The sequence below is a fragment of the Ahaetulla prasina genome, chromosome 1 (assembly GCF_028640845.1).
Source record: "Ahaetulla prasina isolate Xishuangbanna chromosome 1, ASM2864084v1, whole genome shotgun sequence".
Lineage (NCBI taxonomy): Eukaryota > Metazoa > Chordata > Lepidosauria > Squamata > Colubridae > Ahaetulla > Ahaetulla prasina.
The window spans coordinates 331,773,036-331,796,026 of NC_080539.1; the positions used below are offsets into that span (position 1 = coordinate 331,773,036).

Sequence of the window (22,991 nt, forward strand, 5' to 3'; positions counted from 1 at the left end):
TTTCTCAATTTGGATATAAATGAAATTTTGGAAATTTAAACTATCCACAGAATAAACTTGTGGACAGTACAAAGAACACTACCATGGCATACTTATTAAATTTGCCTGTATTAAGACAAAAGAAGCAATATTAGAACTAAAAAAGTTATATTCTCTTAAAAGCTGAAAACTCAACAACTGAGTTTTTATCAGATATACAGGTAGTCCTTGACTTATCACAAGGATATACAACTAATCCTCGATTTATGACAACTAAGCCCAGAATTTATTTTGCTAAGTGAGAAATTTGTTAAGTGAGTTTTGCCTCATTTTACAACTTTTCTTGCCACATTGGTTAAATGAATCACTGCAGTTGTTAAATTAGTAACACAGTTGTTAAGTGAATCTGGCTTCCCCATTGACTTTGCTTGCCAGAAGGTCACAAAAGATGATCACACGACTCCAGGACGCTGCAACCGTCATAATATGAACTATTTGTCAAGCATCCGAATGTAAATCACATGACCATGGGAATGCTGCAACAATCCTAAATGTGAAAAATGGTCATAAGACAGTGTTTTCAGTGGCGTTGTAAGTTCAAACAGTCAGTAAATGAACTGCTGTAAATCGAGGACTACCTGTACTTAGAAAGAGGAAAAACATGAGATTCTTGACAGCTGTTCTCCAAGGAAAAGGATCAGACATAGATGGGCTAGTCCAGGGGTGTCAAACACATGGCCCACAGGCTGTCCTGGAAAAAGTCAGGGACCCTCCCCTGCCGTCCTGGCCATGCTCACCCAGTCACCTGCAATCATAGGTCACTCTCACCCCAGCCCCCCAAGGGCAAGCAAAATCCCGATGTGGTCTGCAATGAGATTGAGTTTAGACCAGAGGTGAAATGCTCCCGGTTCAGACTGGATCTCCTGATCCAGTAGCAATGGCGGAAGGTGGTTCGGAGAACTGGTAGCAAAAATCCCGCCCACCCCTCCCAACTGAGCCATGCGATCATCAGAGGGTTTTTTTTTACTTTTAAAAGCATTTTTTCTTCCGCCGAAAAAAAGCTTTTAAAAGTAAAAAAAAAATCTCTGATGATCGCGCAGCTCAGCTGGGATCGTTAGAACTCTTTAAAAGCTTTTTTTCCTCTGGTGATCCCAGCTGAGTTGCCTGATCATCATAAGCTTTTAAAAGCATTTTTTTTAATTGAAAAAGTTTGTACAAAAATTTTCACTCCCCTTTCCCCCCCTCCCACCCACTCTATTCCCTCCCCCCTCCCTTCAAAACCACCTCCTCCCTCCCCCCTCCTGACTTCCCAGAACAAACACAAGGTATAGTTCAAAAGAGAAAAACAATCATTCGCTGTTTTGTCTGTTCTTTAAACATATCTTCCATACCCACTTCAGATCCCCTTCTTGTTGTAGGCTTAGGTGGTTTAGAAGCCATTTCAAATTACAAATTAAAGTTCAGTTATAAAGTCAGAATCAAGGATGTAAAATTAAAAAAAAAACTTTTTCTATCTTCTAACTTCCTTTCAATATAGGAGAGCTACCACTTTAACAGTCCACAAATACACTCTCCACTTGATTACACAAACAACTTCCAACTTTCACTTTCTCTCAGACGCCATTTTCAGCAATCTTAATTGAAACAATAGAAAGTTTCTTTTCTTAAAGGGTAGAAGTCAGGTTCATTACTTGCAATCCCAATGATCGATCACTTGTGTTTGTTCCGTCTGCATCCAGAGATCCAAAGAAAAGTCACTTGAGCAGAGGTGGACGTTTTCTTCTTTTCCTCCTACTGCAGGAGCGTGCTGGATTCGGAGCTCAGCGGAGTTATGCAGTACTCGACCCTCCGAGGTTTCACTTTCACAAAGCAAAGCCTCTGGAGAGTTCTACCGCTTTTCCGCTGCTCTTTCCCTTCCCTTTCTCCCAGGGAGGGTACTTCAAGCCGGCGAGCAGCTGATTTTAACTGTTTTTGCCGGCTTTTACAATACTTCAGCATGGGGCGCATTTACAGGCGTCCAGCAAAGAGAGCGGCGCCACCGGAAGTCCCGCTTTTAAAAGCATTTTTTAACAACCTCTTTGTTTGTAGAAAAAAATGCTTTTAAAAGTAAAAAAAAAGTTGGCCACGCCCACCCACTCACATTACCACCACCTCACCAAGCCACGCCCATATAACTGGTAGTAACAAATTTCACATTTCACCCCTGGTTTAGACACTCCTGGTATAGGGTCTCCTCACTGGGCATGGGGTTGGACTAGAAGACCTCCAAGGTCCCTTCCAAATCCGTTATTTTGTATTCTGCCCATTATACCTAGAAAAAACTGGTACATGTTTATCACTGGTATGTTACTTTAGCATTGTTAAAAATAGAAGTTAATTTTCTAAAAAAAATTGAAAATGTATTGATCAGGCTACATTATTTTTGTTTTGTATTTAATAACAACATGTGGCTCAACAATTTTGGAAAATGATTTATAACAGAATTAAAACAGTTTCAAAAAATGAATTTCCTTTCTAGTGCTACATTTTTATTAAATACTACGGTACTAAACCTAATATTCCAGTGAGCTATACTGAACTAGCTTTGTATCTAGTAACTGCTGCAGGGATATTTTATATTTCTTACTGCAAAGTATATATGGATCTTTCTGCAGATAAATGGTTATTTAAATTGTGGAAACACATCTCAATGAAGCTGGGAAAGCTGTAAGTTTACTGCACATGGCAGCAGCCATCCTGAGTGCCATCATGCTCTCAATGGCCACCCATGCATCTTTGTGCATGGGATTTGCAACTACCTGTCGGGTCCCCTGGTTGTTGGAAGCTGGCAGGAGGTTGTGAGGAGATCTTCACTTAACTGTAACAATGCTGGGATTGTCACTGCTAAGCAATGAGATCATGTAATGTTGTACTTTACAGTATTGCTTAGTGATGGAAATTGCAATTCCAATTACAAGTAGCCCACAACTTATGACCACAATAGGGCTGGAATTTCCATCATAAGTAATCATAAAGTGAGTCAGCATGAGATCAAACCCATTTTTTATTATGGTTATTAAGTGAATCATGTGATTAAGCATGTCACGCAGTCATTAAGCAAATCTGGATTCCTCAGTTGACTTTGCTTGTCAGAAGCCAGATGGGAAGGTCACAAATCAAGATCACATGATTGCAAGATGCTGCAACCATCATAGATGTGAGCTGATTACCAATTGCCCAAATTGCAATTCACATGACTGTGGATGTGTGGGTATGATGTGACATTCATAACTTCAAGGGTGGGTCGCAAGTCACTTTTTCTAGAAGCTGTGAAACTTTGACTGTTAAACGAACAGTCATAAGTCATGGACTATCTATACCATTGATAGCCAAAGACTACCTGTATCTATTCCAGTTTTTTATCTATTTCCTGATTCAAACTGGCTGAAGCTGTAATTTTTAACTATCATGATCAGACACAGATACAAGAAGCCACAGGCAGCCTTGCAACCACAGTTTATTCTCCCTCAATTTAGAATATGTAACCCATAGCAAACTGGTATCAAATTCTGGAAAGGTAACTTATTAAATAATTCTTCAAATTCACTCAGAAACAGCTATTAACAGATATTAACTAAAGCCAAGTAAGTTACATATTATTGATTTTGAATTGAGCGAGCAGTCTCAAAGGAAGAATACTGGGCAATACAGCACTGCTACATGATACTACTTTACTAACTTTATAATTTGATGAGAAATGAATAGGCAGCAAAATAATGTATTTGGATAGCATTTATGACAACCCAGCCAGAGAACTGCAGTTTTAGAGCAGTTTTCAAGGGCAAGAAAGAAATGAATTGTATCAATTATACTTTATATGGTACACTGAAAACTGCAAAGACATCCTTGCTTTTTAAGCCAATATCAGTTTCATTATTATATAATACTGTCCACAGTAATCTAATTTTTAGTAGCCATCTTTATTAAAAGGCCCCAACATATTTCATCTAAAAATCATATTTTTTCTAGGATTTGAACTAGTTGTTTTTTTAAGTATAAAGGCAAAAAAGGATTCTAAGGATATTATATACAAATTTACAGAAGGAAACTTTATGGTGCTGTAGAATAAATGCCAAGTACAGAAAATGAAGTTATCACTCATACTGAAGTCATTTTAATTACTGCATACATAAAAATTTGTCTTCTGTATTCAATTTATTAAATGTCAGAATAAGAACAGAAACAAACTCAGCTTCATAATGGGAAGCTTTCAATCTTATTTCTATTTTTAAATTATAACTTTTAATGGTTACCAGTTCAATCTAAAAAACAATTAAAAATGCTGTACATTTATTGGCTCCAACCAAAATTACAAATAATTAAAACATTAAAGGTAAAGGTTCCCCTCACACATACGTGCTAGTTGTTGCCGACTCTAGGGGGCAGTGCTCATCTCCGTTTCAAAGCCGAAGAGCCAGCGCTGTCCAAAGACGTCTCCGGGGTCATGTGGTTTTCTGACTCAATGCCAAATGCACACGGAATGCTGTTACCTTCCCACCAAAGGTGGTTTCTATTTTTTCTACTTGCATTTTTACGTGCTTTCGAAACTGCAAAGTTGGCAGAAGCTGGGACAAGTAACGGGAGCTCACCCCGTTACACGGCAGCACTAGGGATTCGAACCACTGAGCTGCCGACCTTTCGATTGACAAGCTCAATGTTCTAGCCCCTGAGCCACTGCATCAGAAAACCTTTTAATTAGATTTTTCTCATTTGCTAATACTTTCAGCACTTTTAAAAGGTGAGTCACTGCAGAGAGGTTGGGTTTACAATCTCGTATAGTAAATGCAGACAAATAGCGTATTTGAAGTAGGTGAGACAACCTCAAATTTGTCATTATAGTGGTGTGACACAATTCTGAAAGAAAGGTTCAAAGGCTCAACTCTTAGGGCAAAATGTAGAATGCATGCATACATTCAAAATGCTTTAAAAATGGTACCAGCAAAACCAGAAATCTTAACAGTTATATCTTACAATTAGAACAGAAATCTAACAGTTAGATATTAACAACAGCATGGCTAAATTTGGTTGTTGGTAGAGGGCACACAAAAAAGGTAGAGGGCTCACAAAAAGAATCTCTTCCTGGGTTTTCCTTACCAAAAAAATTAAAATATTTTTAAAATGTTGTACTGGAGAAAATAGGACATTTTGCTCTAGGTGCCCTTTAGACTTGTATTAATTGCAAAAATGTCACTGGAATGAAAGCTAAATACTTTATGTTTATTTTATGGGTCAGGAGAAGAACGAGAGAAGGGGGAGGGAAGGAGATAGATCTGAGTGCTTCAAATTCCTCTTGGAATCTATAGAGATCAAAGGTGTTTATATTTTGTTTGAATCATGTTTGTTATGTCAAAACATAGGCAAGCATAAATAAAAGCAAACAGAAGCAAAATGTTAAGAACATATCCAAAGACGTCCTTCACCGCAACTTATCTATTTCTGCATTTATTTGTATTACTTTTCTTCAATTTGAGCAGTGGTTCTCAACCTTTATAGTGCTGCGACCCCTTTAATACAATTCCCCACAATGTGGCGACCCCAACCGTAAAATTATTTTTTTTTAGGGAGCGATCTCAGCGCGCCTCAGCAGCCGCAGAAGGGGGGAGAAAGCGGCAAACTGGTTTTTTTTAAAATTTATCGTGCCTGAAGCCGTATTGGCTAGCGATCTGAACTGCTTGCAATTGCCTTGAGGACGGAGGCATTAAAGCAGAGACTCCTCCCCTATTAAGTTTATCGCACCTGAAGCCAGATTAGGCTAGCGATTGGGAGTGATTGCAGCTGGCTTGAGAGGGAGACATCAGAGCAAAGATTTCTCTCTTTTTTAATTCATCGCGCCTGAAGCCGAATTTGCGGTTCTTCGACTCGCAAGTATACTTCCCATATTTCCGATGGTCTTAGGCGACCCCTGGCAAATCGTCATTTGACCCCCAATGGGATCGCGACCCACAGGTTGAGAACCGCTGAATTTGAGGATTGGGTGGTAACTTTGTGTATTCTTCAATTTAGGTGATGTTTCTTTTATTCCTTTATTAACATGTGCACATATAAAGGATTACAAAGCCTTTATTCTTGAATAGTTCATAACTACACAAGCATCGGTAATTTTTTTAACAGTCTTTTACTTAGTAAATTACTTAGTAATTATATTGATATATTGACCATCATTTGTGTTGTAAATGTTGTACCTTGATGAATGTATCTTTTCTTTTATGTACACTGAGAGCATATGCACCAAGACAAATTCCTTGTGTGTCCAGTCACACTTGGCCAATAAAAAAAATTCTATTCTATTCTATTCTAGTATATTACTTCTCTTATTACTGGAGAGCCATGACCTGAAAATTGCAAAAGGCTTCTCTCAATGTAATCTTATACTCACACAAAAATTTAATCCTGCACCTATTCAAAAGTGAGCTCAAAGAGATCTACTGCGAGGGAAGCAAGTAAAGGATTGTACTTCTTGTAATGATCTGGGGTTTAGAAAAATATTTAGACATTCACTTGCAAAAAAAGGAAAACCCAACATTAATACCTTGCAGAATTCTAAAACTGTCTTGAATCACATGATAAGTTAAACAATGACAACATGGCTTAGAGAAATATGTGAACTCAGACAATTTGTCAAGTTCTGTTAAAATTCTGGATGGTCAAAGAATCATTACATTGCATAATGTAATGTGGTTTGGTGAACTTTTGTGTAGTGCATTGTAAAAATGCAAGTTACACTGATTTGTGAATCATAGCATTTAGTTTAATAATTTGCATAAGTCAACCAAGTATAGCTTAATAAAAATCATGTGTGCTGGTTCAAGTGTGCTGGGAATCCAATCTCAATGAAATTTTCTATACCTCCATGTATGTGTTACTGTCTTATATTTACAGGCTGCAATAATAACTACCGGTAGTTAATGTATTATATTAACTCAGTGTTTGCTTTATCAAGTTTTCTAATAAGTGATACCCTGCTATATTGTAAATTATTAATAAACCACAATGAATGTGTCTACATGAAGCATTAACCTAGAAGAAATTAACCAGATTAGCTTGATGTATGAACTCAACTAGAAATGTGCCTATTTGCCCTCCTTTATGGAGGACAATCCTTCTTTTGAAAAACTGCCCAGAACTAGTTTATATGAAGACTTGAAGTTAGCACTGAGTAAGCATGTAGATAACCACTTTTCTTTAGTAGCAAGATTACAATATTGTACATTATTGTATAATATATGTACAGTATTGTGTTTTCTTTTAACTGACATCAATAATAGTATCTTAAATTAATACAAATAACTGCATTACTTTATTTCTTTTTACAATGCATACTGATGAATGGAAGGACAAATATGCATAATTTAAGGTATATAAGCTATGTGGGAATATGTAAAGAACATTTAATTATTTAGGGAAATTTTAATTTCTACGCATTAATAAATACGTTAATATTTACAGCATTTATTACTGCAACATATCTTGCTGTTTCATCCCAGTTTGAAAATAGATACAAGCCATACTAGAAGAAATGAATGTAAAATTGTCAGGGGCAAGTATATTTCTCAACCAATTTTGTTAGCATTTGTTATAATGAATTTTAAAAGGTTCAATTCATCAAAGTTGCCTCCATCCCTAATCATACAACTGGATTACTATCTTTATGATAGTAATGCCCAAAATGCAAGTTTACACAAATTTATCCAAGACCATCTTTTTCTGTAAGGCTTCTAACAACTTTTTTTTAAAAATAAACTCAGTCACAAAATGTCCAGGTTTCTTTTTTATCAGTAACTAGCAGATAACTCCGCATTACCCAAGTATTTCTTTATCCCAATCCTGAAATTGCTCGAGGCATTCCAGAGTTATGCTGAAACATACATACATACTCTCTCTCTCTCTTTCACACACACACACACACACACCTAGGATTGCTAGGGGTGTCTTACCCCCACAGTATTTGTTTCCAGATAGTAAGTCATCTGTGTATGAAATTGCTTGAGGCATTCCAGAGTTATGCTGGAACATACATAAATACATACAGCCTTTTATATAGATAGGTAGATATAGATATAGCCATCAGCATTTCCTGAAATTTTATTCTAAATTTACAATATTTGTATAATAAATTATTTGACTGTTTACAGGAAAGAGTTAAAATTCTAAACACTTAATACACATTAAAGTGCATTTTACATATACACACATACACTTTAGCAAGGTCATGCAGACTCCATCTGCAGTGAGGCATCTAATGCATCTAAATTGTAAGGCTCAATTCTTTACCCAATAAAACTTAGAAAAATTTCTTTATCTGCACCAGCTGCCATCTTTATCCTTGTTCCTAATAATTAGATTTCCTTCTGTTTACTCAAGCCCAACAGTCTTTTTTCTATTCCTTTCTCAATGGATTCTGTCCAAGCATTCTAAATAATTAGCTAATATTTAGCAAGAGAAATATTTTGGAAGCAAAGCGGAATTGTTAACCTTTCTATTAACAACTGAAATAGTGGTTGTTTTTTTTTACCAGAGGCCTAGGATTTTTTGCATAGGATGCATTTGAACTGAAAATTCTAGTTTCATGAAACTGGCACTTTAGATATTGAATGGATCACATAACTTATGACTATATAGAGAAGAGGGGTATGGTGGCTCAGCAGTTAAAGACCCTAAGCTTGTAAACTGAAAAGCTGACAGCCCAGGTTCAAGACCCAAGTATCATGTGATGGGATGATTTTAAAACTTTGAATAGAGTTTAAAAATTGTCATAGATTTGAATGGTCATGTGTCAAAGACTACCAGTACTTTATTTAAAAGCCTTTTTCAAACTGGCACCCTCCAAATATCATGATCTCCTTGAAAGCACAGTTGAATCATGAAAGTTGTATGCCAGTTTTCCAATCTTTTAGGGATAGTGATTCTAAAAATGTGTGATGTACACATTTATAAAATCAGAGTTATAAGAGATTGGACTATTCACAAAACTATTGTCAATATAACCACAGGCATTAAAACAGAAGAAAAAATTGCCAAAAGACAAATTCCTTAATGCTGATTTTTAAGATCTCAATGGAATTTTTGCATAACTCAATGGCATTGTGTAAATATATATAAATATTGATATGGCATTTGTTCTCTATGGCACATCAATTTCCAAAAATTAAAAGAGCCAACTATCTGATCAGCATCATATTGTTTATCCTTGTCCACATATGTATAGTATACATTGTGTGTATGTATACTTTTTTTCTGGCTTTACCTCATTTTTTAATTTATTAAGTAGTTTTGGTTTCATTGCAATGATTTTAAAACTTTGTTCTTCTTCTTTTTAAATTATTTTGGGTTCCTCTGGGAGGAAAAGCAGAATAGAAAATAGATATTTTACATTATTTTTTTTCCAAGTTAACCACTGGAAATGTCATCTGGCATTTTGAGTTCTGAGATTTTAGAATGTAATACACAAGAGATTATCATTAACATTTCCATATATCAGTTGCAAGAATTATTATTTTAAAACATTTTTATGTACAGACTTTGTACAGTCTTAATTTATAATTTTCTTGCTCCATCTATCCCAAATGGAAGTTTTTAAACTAACATAAATAAGCAAATGAGGGAATTTATCAGACTGCAGCTGCTTATATTTTCCTATACAGTATATGTATCTGTGGGCATATTAATACACACATATACATACATATGTATGTTGAACAGTCAATGTAGTGCAGGGGTGTCAAACTGGTGGCCCGCAGTCCAGATGCGTCACATGCAGACCACGCCCACCCCAGCTCCGCAAATGGGAAAAGCTTTACGAAATGTCACATGATGGCAATGTGATGTGATAAGTTTGACACCTGTGATGTAGCGTAATGCTTAAAGTGCATTACAAGGAGTGGAAAAACCAGGTTCTAGTCCTCTTTTAGGCAGATAAGCTGATTGGGTGACTTTGGATCAGTTACTCTTACTCACCTGTAGATCCTGGGCCGGATAGCTCAGGCTGGTACAGCCTGTTATTAGAACACAATAGCCTGCAATTACTGCAGGTTCAAGCCCGGCCCAAGGTTGACTCAGCCTTCCATCCTTTATAAGGTAGGTAAAATGAGGATCCAGATTGTTGGGGGGGCAATAAGTGGACTTTGTAAAAATATACAAATAGAATGAGACTATTGCCTTATACACTGTAAGCTGCCCTGAGTCTTCGGAGAAGGGCGGGGTATAAATGTAAACAAAACAAAAAACAAAAACAACAACAACAACTGAAAAGCATCTGTTTACCAATCTGCATTGGACATTGTGGTTGAATAGCGTATATAACTTTTAATGAGGAGAAATTCAACCTTCAGCTGATTGATTCAGGCTAATAATGTTTAACATTTGTACTGAGGCTTGTACTGCTTTGTATAAACTTAACAACAAAATCTATGAACTTGTTCCATATCCTGAAGAACTAGGTAAGTATTTGGGAGTTCTATAAGAAATACTGCAACACTATTATATGCTTATTAATTTATATACAATCATTTCCCTTTAAGTGTAATGAGAGTTGAGTCACAATGCACAAACAAAATGTGCCTTTGTATGGAACTGTTAGAGTGAAAGAACATAAATACCACCCTTTTCCTGGTTCTACAGAATCAGATCTCCAACATCATTTAAGCCATGCTCAGCTTGCTTGTAGGGCTTTCAGTTTAGCCTGCATGTATATGTTATTGAGAATTTATTTTATAAGCTCACTTTCATTGGGTATATTCCTTAACCGACTAATGTTTCACATAAAATAACCCCCTCAATATTTCAGAAAAACAAGTGTTGCCTAGCAACAACTACTGCAAACTATTTTCAGCAGTATTTTACTTATGCTGAAAACAAATGTACTTCTTTGCAGCATTGTGATGAATCCAGCTGTTTCAAAACTGAAGGAAACTTTCCCCTCTTTTTCTCATTTCAAAGTGGCAATTTAAGAACATACCTACAAAACTTGTAATTTCTTATGACACTGCTGCCCTATAAATTATATATTTAAAAACATATCCACTCCTATTTTCAATTAAACTTTTTCTGCACCACAGATGACATTATATAAGTACATTACAAACAACTACAAAGCAACAGGCAATTGAGTTTAATCCTCTATTATTGCAGGAATACAAATTAAAGGGCCCCAGACAGATGGGGCTCTTTCTTCCATTTGAAAACCTCCAGGGAAAGAAGAACTCACCAATCTCTGGGTAACTGTCTTCATTTTTAAACTGCTTATTACTTTGGAAAGTTCTTTCTAATGTTTTATCAAAATCTGCCTTCTTGTAGATTAGGCCTTTCAAACTGGCGGCCCGTGGTCCAGATACGGCCTGTGCAGGCCACACTCACCCCAACTCCGCAAAGGCAAAAAACGTTGTGATATGTCATGATATGGCTTGCAATGAGAACGGGTTTGACACCCCTGACATTGTAGCTTAATTTAATTAGTACATGTTCTGTCCTTAGAACATAGATTTGAATGTCTCTTGTAAGACTTCCTTTCAGTTACCTGAGGAGTTCTATCATATCTCTCTTCAACTTCTTAAGGCAAAACATGGCCAGCTCCCTTAACTTCTCATCATAGCACTTCACATTCTTCCTGCCCTTCTCTGAGCCTATTCCAGTTTGTCTTAATCTGTAATGTTCGGAATTGAACATAATACTTAACACGAGGCTAGATTAACAGTGTAAAACAGAATTATTTCCATAATTTAGAAAATAAATTATGGAATTACTCGTCAGCAATTACTTTTGCTGATGCAACCTAATATTGCATTAAGCTTTTCTGTAGCCATGACACATTGTTGACTTATATTCAACTATCATCCTAAGATAGTTTTCACAAGTATTATTTCTAAGTCACATATAGCTAGTCCTCGACTTATAACCATTTAGTTAGCATCAATTTGAAGATGCAACGGCACTGAAAAAAGTGACTTACTGCCAGTTCTCACAGTTATGACCATCACAGTAGATCCATGGTCACATGATCAAAATTTGAACACTTGGCAACCAGGATGTATTCATGATGGTTATAGCATCCTAGGGTCATGTGATTGCCATCTGCAACCTTCACAGCTGTCTTTGAATATGTAAAGTCAATGGGGGAAGCTTGTAATTAATTTACAACTGGGATGATTTACTTAACAACTGTGGCAAAAAAGGTCATAGAATAAGACAAAACTCACCAACAACCAACTCACTTTGCAACAGAAATTCCAGTGTAATCTTAAGGCAAGGACTTCCCGCATCCCTCATTTTATATCCAAGCATGTCATTACTGTTTCTTAAACAAAAATGTGTGCATATGTTTTTCTTGAATTGTATAATTTTCTATCCATTTTTCTAATCAGTCAAACCAGAAAATGCTCAGAACACATTCCCTGCAATTAGCAGTTTTTCAGAAGAGGACTTTTTCATCCCTTGTAAGAAAGCAAAGCCTCTTAGTAATTTCCCCAAATCCTGCCTTCCCACCAGGTCTCACTTAATTCCACCAGCAAACCCCTGCTTGTATTCCTTTCTCACTTATAGTGCTTAACTCAGCTGCTTTATATTCCTTCTATATCTCTGCTTAATTATCAGGATACATTCAAACACAATTAACAGTTCTCAGAATATACTTCTTGCAATCAGCAACTATTCACAGCTGAACAAACACTTCTTCAGAACTATTTTTTTCTTCCATTCAGTTGTGTCTGATTTCTCAGAAACTTCCTGGACAAGGCCTGCGGTTTTCTTGGCAAGATTTTTTTAGAATTGGTTTGCCATTGCCTCCTTCCTAGGGCTGGCCTGAGGTCACCCAGTTGGCTTTGTGCCTAAGACTAAAAATTTCAGTCCCATTTTCTAGCCTAATGGTTTAATTGTATCTTTCCTGTTCACTCTCTTATGTTTGGCTCTTCTTCCTGTTGAGATCCAAGTAAAGTCTTGCTAGACTTATTTACTACTGTTATCAGCATGACTACTATTCTTCATAATGATAAGGCTGTCTTTTAAGCAAATTCAAAATATGATATAGGAATGCCCATGCCAGGGCTTTTTCATATATGACAAGCACAAATAATTGAAAATCGCTACTATTTACTGCTTTCCTAAGGCCAATGGGTAGTTGACCATTACTTATTTTATTTATTTATTTTTTTTATTTGTCACAACAATGTAGGTATCATACAAAAAGATTATATAATATATAAACACATATATGAGTAAATATAAGGAGGTATAAGCATATATATAGGAAGAAGAAAAGAAAAGAAAAGAAAAACAAAAACAATAGGACAGGAACGGTAGGCACGTTTGTGCGCTTATGCACGCCCCTTATGGTCCTCTTAGGAATGGGGTGAGGTCAATAGTAGAAAGTTTTTGGATAAAACTTTTAGGATTATGGGAAGAGACCACAGAGTCAGGTAAAGTATTCCAAGCACTGATGATTCTGTTACAGAAGTCATATTTTCTCAATCTAGATTAAAGCGGTTGACATTAAGTTTAAATCTATTAATTGCTCTAGTATTATTGCAATTAAAGCTGAAGTAGTCTTTAACAGGAAGGACATTATAATAGATGATTCTGTGAGTTAAGCTTAGGTCTTGTCGAAGGCGACGGAATTCCAAGTTTTCTAAGCCTAGAATTTCAAGTCTGGTGGGATAGGGTATTTTATTGTTTTCAGAGGAATGGAGAGCTCTTCTTGTAAAATATTTCTGGACACGTTCAATTGTATTGATGTCAGAGATGTGGTTATCTTTCAGGCAGTGGTGGATTTTACTTACCTTTGCTACCAGTTCGCTTGCTTGCACGCCATTTCTGTGCATGCGCAGAACGTATTTGATGACTTCCAGGCGGGCAGGTAGAGCCTCCCAATATGACTACTACTGGTTCTCCTGAACCAGTGCAAACTGGGAGCAACCCACCACTGCTTTCAGATTACTGCCCTTAACTGGAATGCCAGTTTATGAATGGCTGCACACTTCTTTGAATATTTCTAAAAAGGCAGGATGCACACATATCTGATCCTTCTTTGGGGACGTCTATATTCTAGATTCTCAGGCATAGAGCTTTATTTAATTCCTCTTCCGTGATACTATTCTGTGACCAAATTTTTATTTGTTTTCATTTTCTGCAGCATAAAATATTTTTTTTAAACCAAGAGTTTATTTGAACTGCTAGCTGCAGTTCAGTAGTTCAAATCTCACCAGCTCAAGGTTGACTCAGCCTTCCATCCTTCAGAGGTGGGTAAAATGAGGACCCAGATTGTTGCGGACAATATGCCGACTCTGTAAACTGCTTAGAGAGGGCTGTTAAAGCACTATGAAACGGTATATAAGTCTAAGTGCTATTGCTATTTTAGCATGTTAAATGTTTCTGATCTTTGATCAAAGTGACCTCTCAAATATTGCTCAATGTTAAAAAGGCTTAACGATTCCTCCTGTTCAGTTGTGACCAACTCAAGGGGGTGATACAACACATTTCCGATTCTCAGCTGAGGGAACCTGCATTATCTGAGAGACACTTCCTTCAGCCAGCATGAAACTACGGAACACAGTAACTTTTCCATCAAAGTGGTACATATTTATAGTATCTACTTGCATTTTGCATGCTTTCAAAATGCTAGATTGGCAAAAGCTGAGGTAGGTAAGGGGAACTCACCCCGTCACGCAATCTCAACTCTCAAACAGAGACTTCCACTTTTCCAGCTGACAATCTCAGCGTCTTTAAACTCTGAGCCATACAAACTGCAATTCATCAAGAACTAGAAAACAAATAGGTCCCATATTTTTCTACTTGCTACAGTTATTTTTAGTTTGTTTCTTTACACTGTATGCTTTATGATTTAATCTTTATTTTGTTAACCACTCAAGGAGAATGACTCATGCCAGCAATATGAGAATTCTATCAGGCTTAGCTCAATAGTATGTAATACTGGAAAGAAAAATTAAAAGCAATTCTGGTTAACACAAATATTCCTCCTATCAGTTCATTAAATATTTAGGATATTTAGCATTGCTATTTTCCTTATTAATATAAGAAATGTTTTAAATAAAACTTTATAAACTTGATCTAGCTACGGATTTGTCCATTTTCAGAAATAAGAGTTTCAGTTAAATCCCTTAAGGATTTATTTATTTTTACCTTCCACATTTTATCACATTGCAATCAGAACAGTTCAGCAGCAGTAAAGTGACATCTTCAAGTACAATCGAAATCACTGTAAATAGTGATTTAATGCTACACATTTAGTAAAGACTTATCAGACTTTGCTATGTCCCCCACCCAATTTTTTTGCAGAAACAAGCAAATATATAACCAGCAGAGAGTGGGTAGCTAGTTCCCTATTTCAAACCTCTAACATGAATGTTTAACCTTTTTGCTATTAAGTAACGGAATGCTTAATTAGTAAAATTATACACAAAAATGGAGGACAGTTCACACAGGCTGCAATAGCAAGCACATCAGAGAGGACAGTATTAAGTCAAGGTTAAAGACAAAATACATTTGAAAAAGTACAATGTTCTCTTGGACATAATCTGCTAGTTCAGACTGAATCGCAACAAATTTGAATAACAAAGTTATCAGTAAATGTAAGGGCTCTTCCTCTTTTATTTTTTATAGTTTTATATGGGATCCATCCATGCTGTTTTACTGCATGCCATGCTCTCAGAATCCATCAACAAGACAGAATTTAAGATTTGATTTGCAATTTATTCTGCTTTGATTTCTCAACATAATCAATTTGTTTTTAAAACACAGATTGGCAACTTGTGGCGCTTCAAACATTGTTGGACTCCATGGGCTTTAACTAACAAAAGTAAATTGTGAGAGATAACAGGTATCACTATCTCACAACACTTGGAGGGTCACCTTCATCCCATAGCTATTTTTGCTGTAGCTAAGCACTTCTATAAAAACACAATTCAAAGTTCACTAATGCAGGGGTCACCAACCTCCTGGCTGTGGCCCACTACCGGACCATGGATTATTTGGAATTGGGCCACGTGAGTGCCTGGCTGGAGTGTGTGTTCGCGTGCTCAACATGTGCAAGTGGTGGACCAGCGGGCACACAGCCCAGTTCCCCTCTCCTCCCCTCTCCTCCCCCCCCAGCCAGGCCACCAAGCTGCAAAGGTGAATGGAATAGCATTGGGTTTAATGTACTCTAGAAAATAACAAGAATAAGGAAAAATGATTTTGGCTGCGCAAACGAAATAAAAACATAGCAAAAGACAAAGCAATGCATTTGTTTTCATATACATTAATCTAGGCCTTTACTCTGTAAGAAAGTTTCAGATTGACGGTTTACATAATCCTAATAGGACTTGATTTAATAATACCTGGATCAGCTACTAAAATATAGAATGCAAGAATGTTATTCTATTATTTGTGAACTGACATTTTAAACCAAATCTTCACATTACTTCTGGCAGACTACAGCTTCAGAAGAATTTATTACCCACAACGCTGATTCACTGAGAAGGAGAGAAATTAGCACCTTCTTTCTGCAAATGTATTTCAAATCTCACTTTCCAAAACACAATTAAATATTAAATAGAATATTTTAAAAGATCTTCTACTCTACCAGCTATTTCAGATTCAATAAACCTATAATAACTTCTATTTCTTTGTACTCAAAACTGAATTTTCAAACTTCTTATAAGCTTCGTGTATATTTGTATTTATTATGAAAGGACAAAATAATTTTTTGACAAATATGTTCCCTATCTTGGTTTTTTTCATATACAGTACAATAATTTTTAACTAATCTATACAGATCATTTCCTAAGTAGTATATATTTCAGTTTAAGATTACATGATCATGTCATATTAAGCAATGTTTGCTTGGGCACCAAAATGTATTCATCCATCCTATAGTTTGAAAACCATGCTTTGTTCCTTGGGATAGGTTCAGACATCACACTAAGAAAAAGAAAACAATGTCTGAAAGAGGTTTAAGGCAATAACTGGCTGTTTTTGTTGCTGCTAAAAAAGAATTCCTGCATATTGGCAATTCTTGTTATATGAATAACTGCCATTAATAAGTTTTGACCTCTATTATGAAGGAGCAGCTACTAACAATATTAAATGATCAACTACCCATCAAGAATGATTAAGTTATAGATGTAAAATCACACTAAATTATTTTATCTAGAAATGAAATTTGCTTTCAATATGTTTCATCATACTTTCATTTCTTGGAATGTGTACTGTATCACATTTTGATCCTTTTTTTACAATAAATTTTCTACCTCTTTAATATATATAATAACAGAGTTGGAAGGGACCTTGGAGGTCTTCTAGTCCAACCCTCTGCTTAGGCAGGAAACCCTACAACACTTCAGACAAATGGTTATATCTTTAATGGTCTTGGGTGGCTGCATACTTCTAATTTGATTGTAACTATTATTTACATGCATCAAGGTCAACAACTCTGACCATAAACATTTTGGAACTGAATTATTTATATACTTTATTTATGTATTTTTGTTACAATTATTTGCCACATTTTTCACCATGAGGCTATCATAGATGGTTTACTACAATAAAAAGCTGAAATTAAAAGAGTGTAAACAAAACAGAAGTAAAATAATAGAACAATGAAATAAACAATGAAAAAGAAAACAACAAGAATACATCAGTATGAAAATAAAAGATGGTTGGGTGGAGGCCAGAAAACGATGGAGTCTGCCATCAATCCAGAGTGGAACTTTAGTCCTTGTTTAGATCAAGAATGACTATACCAACATTTTAAATAAAAAAATTAAAAGCGACTGTATTTCCCCATGCACAAAATAAAGAGTTACAGCACCTTTAACACCCCCTCCTTAATCCACACACAACAATCACAAAGGTTGATTTGCTTACAATGGTAATCTAGGTTAGGGCAAGCACTTTAAAGCTGAGGTATTCCTGAATCCTCATTATATGAATACGGTTTTAAATTCTTTAATTCAATCTTCCTCAATTTGGTACCCTCAAGATATAGTAGACTACAATTCCTAGCCTTTCCATCCAGCAACCTAACATATATGTGAGACAGGAGGTTGCTCTAAGCAAAAACAATACATAAAAGCATGCATTATTCTACCTGCAAGCTATTTCAATGGACTAATTCACTATGCAGATCAGCCATATTTTACTTCCTACATCAAATCAGGCAACAGGAATTTTGGGGATTCCTAAAGTAGTTTCTCTGATTTCAGATATAAATATAAATCTTGCTTCCATATGCCTTTGTAACTATTAGGTATATTTTGAAGCATTAAATATTCTGGTTTTGAAAGATAGTATCAGCGGTGCTTCTAATGTGTAGATTACAAAAGGCAAGCTACTTAATTCTTACAGTAAAAGCTATTACTTTCTATTAGTGTCACTGAAATTAAAAACGTTGAGGCACTACCAATCAGAGAAATCGAAGAGTGCAGAGAACAGCAACAAAGATGATTAGAGGGCTGATGGCTAAAACATATGATGATTAGTTGCCGGAATTGGGTATGTCTAGTCTAACAAAGAGAAGGATGAGCGGTGACATGATAGCAATATCTAAGGGGCTGTCACAGAAAAGGGCTTATTCTCCAAAGTATCTGAGGGCAGGACATGAAGTGACAGGCGGAAACCTATCAAGGAAAGATAAAACCTAGAACTAAGGCAAAATTTCCTGACAATGAGAACAATTAATCAGTGGAATGGTTCGTTCTAGAGAAGTTGTGGGTGCTTCATCATTACAGGTTTTAAGAAGTGGTTGGATGGCCATTTGTCCAGAATGGAATAGGGATTCCTAATTGGATTAGAAGGCCTCTTTCAACTCTGTTATTCTGTATTAGACATGGATCTAGAAAATTTCATCACAGATACTATTTTACCATTGCTCAACTTCAAGAAGATATACAAGTTTTCAATTAATGCATATGTCACAAGATATCTCTTACTAAGAACAATGATCTATGAGGCACCAAATATTTATGTTTGAAGATAAATTAGAATGAATTATATGGTCACTATTTTACTTTGTACTATTTTTTTGCTAGGAGTGTCTCCTTAAAGACTTTGAATGGATTTGGGAAGTATATAGGTGGTCCTTGATTATGATGGCAATTGGGATTGGAATTTTCATTGCTAAATGATGCAATTGGAAAGCAAGGAAGGCGCAGTGAGGGTAAGGAAGGTGTGCAAATGGTTGGCATGTCATGAGCGCAGAAAGACAGGGAAAGTGTAGGTGGGGTTGGAGGGGAGGGAGAATGTGTGAGAGTCAGGATGAGTATGCGAGGAAGTGAAGGAATATACGAGAGGTACAATGAAGGTCTGGCGACTGCACTGTGCTATGTAAGAAGTACAGGTTGAAGAAGTTGTATGGGGGTGCCTCAAAGGCACTGCATGAGTCTAGACAAGTGTAAGATGGTGTGTGAAAGGCATGGTGGGGTCAGAAAGGCTGCACGGGGTTGCATGAGAAGCATGATTCAGGGATAGTGCATAAGGGTGAAACTTGAGTTGGAAAGGGTGCATGGGGGTATAAGGGAGTCATGGTAAGGGTACATGAGTGGCTGGCATTGTGATTTATTGCAGTGAACTCCTATTTACCCTGCCAGCTTTCCATTGACTTTCTGGGGAAGCCAGCAGGGAAGTGATCATGTGATCATGGGGTGTTGCAAACAGTTGTAAGTACAGATTGCTTGCCAAGTGCCCAAATCATGACCATGTGACTGCAGAGGTGTTGGAATGGCTGGAAGTCTGAGGGCCAATTGTTCAGCGCTATCATAATTTCAATCGGTTGTAGCTCGAGGACTATCAGTATTAAAAATAGAAGGGTTACTACACAGCATACAAACACAATTCTCCTTCTGGTTTTCAAATTGTGCAATACTGATAAATACAACATGAAGTCAAATCACACTGCAGATTTCATTACTGAATTATAGAAGAAAGCAGGAAAAGAAGGAAACAGACATAATATACTAGGAGAATTACAGGAATTTGAACTGGTCTATCTTGCATTTGCAAAGTATAGGAGGGATTTGATTTGCATAAAAATTGAAGCAAGGGAAAATACATGTCAATTAAATTAAAGGCCTCGTACTTCTCCTTCTCTATATGCAACATTGCTAGATTAAGTGAAAACCAAGTGGCTTCCATCTGCCACACTGTACAAATTGGAATAGTTGTTCTTTTGTAACACAAATAACAAATCTACAACCTTAAAACAAGGAAAATTTTAAATACAATAATATTTGGGGTTACTCATATATGCAATTATTATTCATAAAAATTCATAAACTACAGATAATCCTCAATTTACCACCACATTGGGGCCGTAATTTTGCTTGTAAGTCATGATAGTTATATGTTGAGGCACCCACATAACCAAACATCATTTTTATAGTGGTTAAGTGTATCATGTGGTTATAACTGGCATGAAAGTTAGAAATTGTGGTCATGTGAACGTGAGATGCTACAACTGGTCACAAACATGAGTCAGTTGCCATGCCCAAAATACGGGCAGGGGAGCAACATTTTACAAGGGACAGAAGTGCTTTACAAGCCATAAAGCACCCCCTCCAAGGCCACTGAAACTCTGAACAATTGTTAAAAATGGCTGATCATAAGTCAAGGACTCCCTTTAGTCAACTTTTAGTGTTAGATGTTCTCAAATTATTTTATATGCGAATATATAAGATCAGAAGATATTGATGCCATACTAGCATAAACATAACCATTAAAATAGAAATCAAACATAATGCACTCACCTGTATAACCTCTATCCCTCTTTTCCTGGGGAAACAAAAGGAGAAAAAAGAAATATATATATGTTAGGGAAATACATAGCCAGTTATAAGTTTAACATCAGTAAAACAGTATTTGGGATGATTTTACCCCTGAATGATTAAACTTTTAATTCAGCAGAAGAAATCTTCTGATAATTTAAAACTTTTGTGATTCATTTCTATACTATTTACTGATTTGTGAACAAGTTCTATTAAAGTTAATGACATTTAGTTTTGAGCAAAGAAAATATTTGATTAGAAGGTTTTATAACTCAGCAGAATTACAATTCAAGCATTTTGCAATCCCAATTTCCAAAACAAAATATAATAAATGCATCAGCATAAAGCAAAACAACCTTTTTAAATTTCAAGGTCTGTTTAAACTACAATTTGGTAGTACAATTAGCATAGTATATTTTATGCTATGCTATGCTATGCTATGCTATACTGTATACTATATACTATATACTATACTATTTTCACTACACTACACTTACACAACACAACACACCAGTGTGGCTAACCTTTTTGCCATTGCGTACCAGAAGCGAGGGCTTGTGCACACGCCCACAACCATAATTCTATGTGCCCCACCCCCGCGCATGACCCCCCCTATGCTCCCAGCACGTGATGGCCCGGTAGGCCCGTTTTTCTCTCTCAGCAGGCTCCAGAGCCTTTCTAGGAGTCTGGGGAGGGTGAAAACGGCCTTCCACACACACACACACACACACACACCCCGGAAGCCCTCCGGAGGCTGAAAACGGCCCATTTGCCAACTTCTGCTGGGACCAGAAAGCCCGTTTTTTGCTCTCCCCAGCCTCCAAGAGCCTTTCTAAGAGTCTGGGAAGGGAGAAAACGGCCTCCCCCCCGGAGGCTGAAAACAGTCCGTTTGCCAACTTCCAGTCAGACGTACTTAAGAAAGAACTAAAAAAAAGGACTATGGTATCCACTTCTAAAGTTAAATAAGAAAAATGGCATGAAACAATAAATGTAATTGAACAATAACAATGGTGCCAAGAGAGCAATTTAAGAAATTAAACTTTCTTTTTACTGAGCACATCAATCATTGTAGCACACCTACATGTACTTCATATCATTTTTAACCTGTGTATTATTTCAGGAATATATGAAAATTTACTGAAAAACCTGTGATAAGAATGTTTTTTGATTCTGTGCTATGATTGCAACAACCGTTGCAACTTATTATAGCAGATACATGTATTTCCAGGATTGCAAGGCTGTAAATAGAAACCTTCACATATGAAACTTCTAGGCTGTGGCCACATGATCTTGGCTGCTTTAATGAGTTGGGAGTCAGGTGATATATTTATTAGTGGGGGTTCTAAAACACCTCTTCCATATCAAATTTAAAGTACTGCATAGCCCTATATCTAAACTAATGAAATCCAACAAATATTTGAAGCATCAGCTAGTTTTAATTACTATAAGAAATTGTATTTTCATAGATTCTCCCATACATTATCTCGAAGTTATATTTGATATTCCTAAAAAATCAAATTGGCAATAAGGCAAAATGCAATCAATTCCAGAAAGTCATATACTTTCCCCAAAAACAGCTCAAAAGCAACTGAGAAGGAATTTGCAGGAGTTAAACTATAAGAGGAGTAAATATTCCATGTTAGAAATATGAAATGATCAAAGGGAAACAGCAGCATAACAGCCAAAGAATGTGCTCTCGGGAATAGAAAGAAACCAACTAAAGTCAGGCAAATTTACTCTGATTTTTTTAAATTGCATACTTCAAGGTATGACATATTTTATGCTTCAGTGAGTGTTAATTAAGCATGTGAGTGTTGTTTTTCTTTTTTGACTTTTGAACTGAAAAGAGGTGGACCATTATATTATTTTACTAGGGACCATAGTTTACTGATGTTTCTATTACAAAAAGGTTCAAGTAATCTTGCACTGCACTGATGCTCAGCATATTTCCTTAAAAAAGGATCAAGCAGCAAGTGACACAATTATTCAGGGATTTAATAACTCTAAACGTCAGAGTCTGAATAAAGCAGTTTTATCTTTTCTACAGTCTTTTTTCTAGAAATGTTGATATTAAGATTTAATTAAAAACAAGGTTTTATTAAAATATACTGGTTATATTTTAATAACTTATTATTACAAAGATTGGTTTGTTTACTTGTATCCCGCCTTTATTTTTATATAAATAAATCAAGGCGACAAACATGCCTACTAATACTCCTTCATCCTCCT

The 22,991-nt window shown here is 36.2% G+C and overlaps 1 protein-coding gene across 1 annotated transcript in view; it reads right to left on the reverse strand.

The window, feature by feature from the left end:
- The window catches only part of ITPK1 (inositol-tetrakisphosphate 1-kinase), a 127,406-nt gene that overhangs the window by 76,265 nt on the left and 28,150 nt on the right, over positions 1-22,991 (reverse strand). The window contains exon 2 of the mRNA XM_058162603.1: positions 20,745-20,769. Coding sequence (XP_058018586.1) covers positions 20,745-20,769 — 25 coding nt within the window. The remainder of the gene's footprint in view (positions 1-20,744; positions 20,770-22,991) is intronic.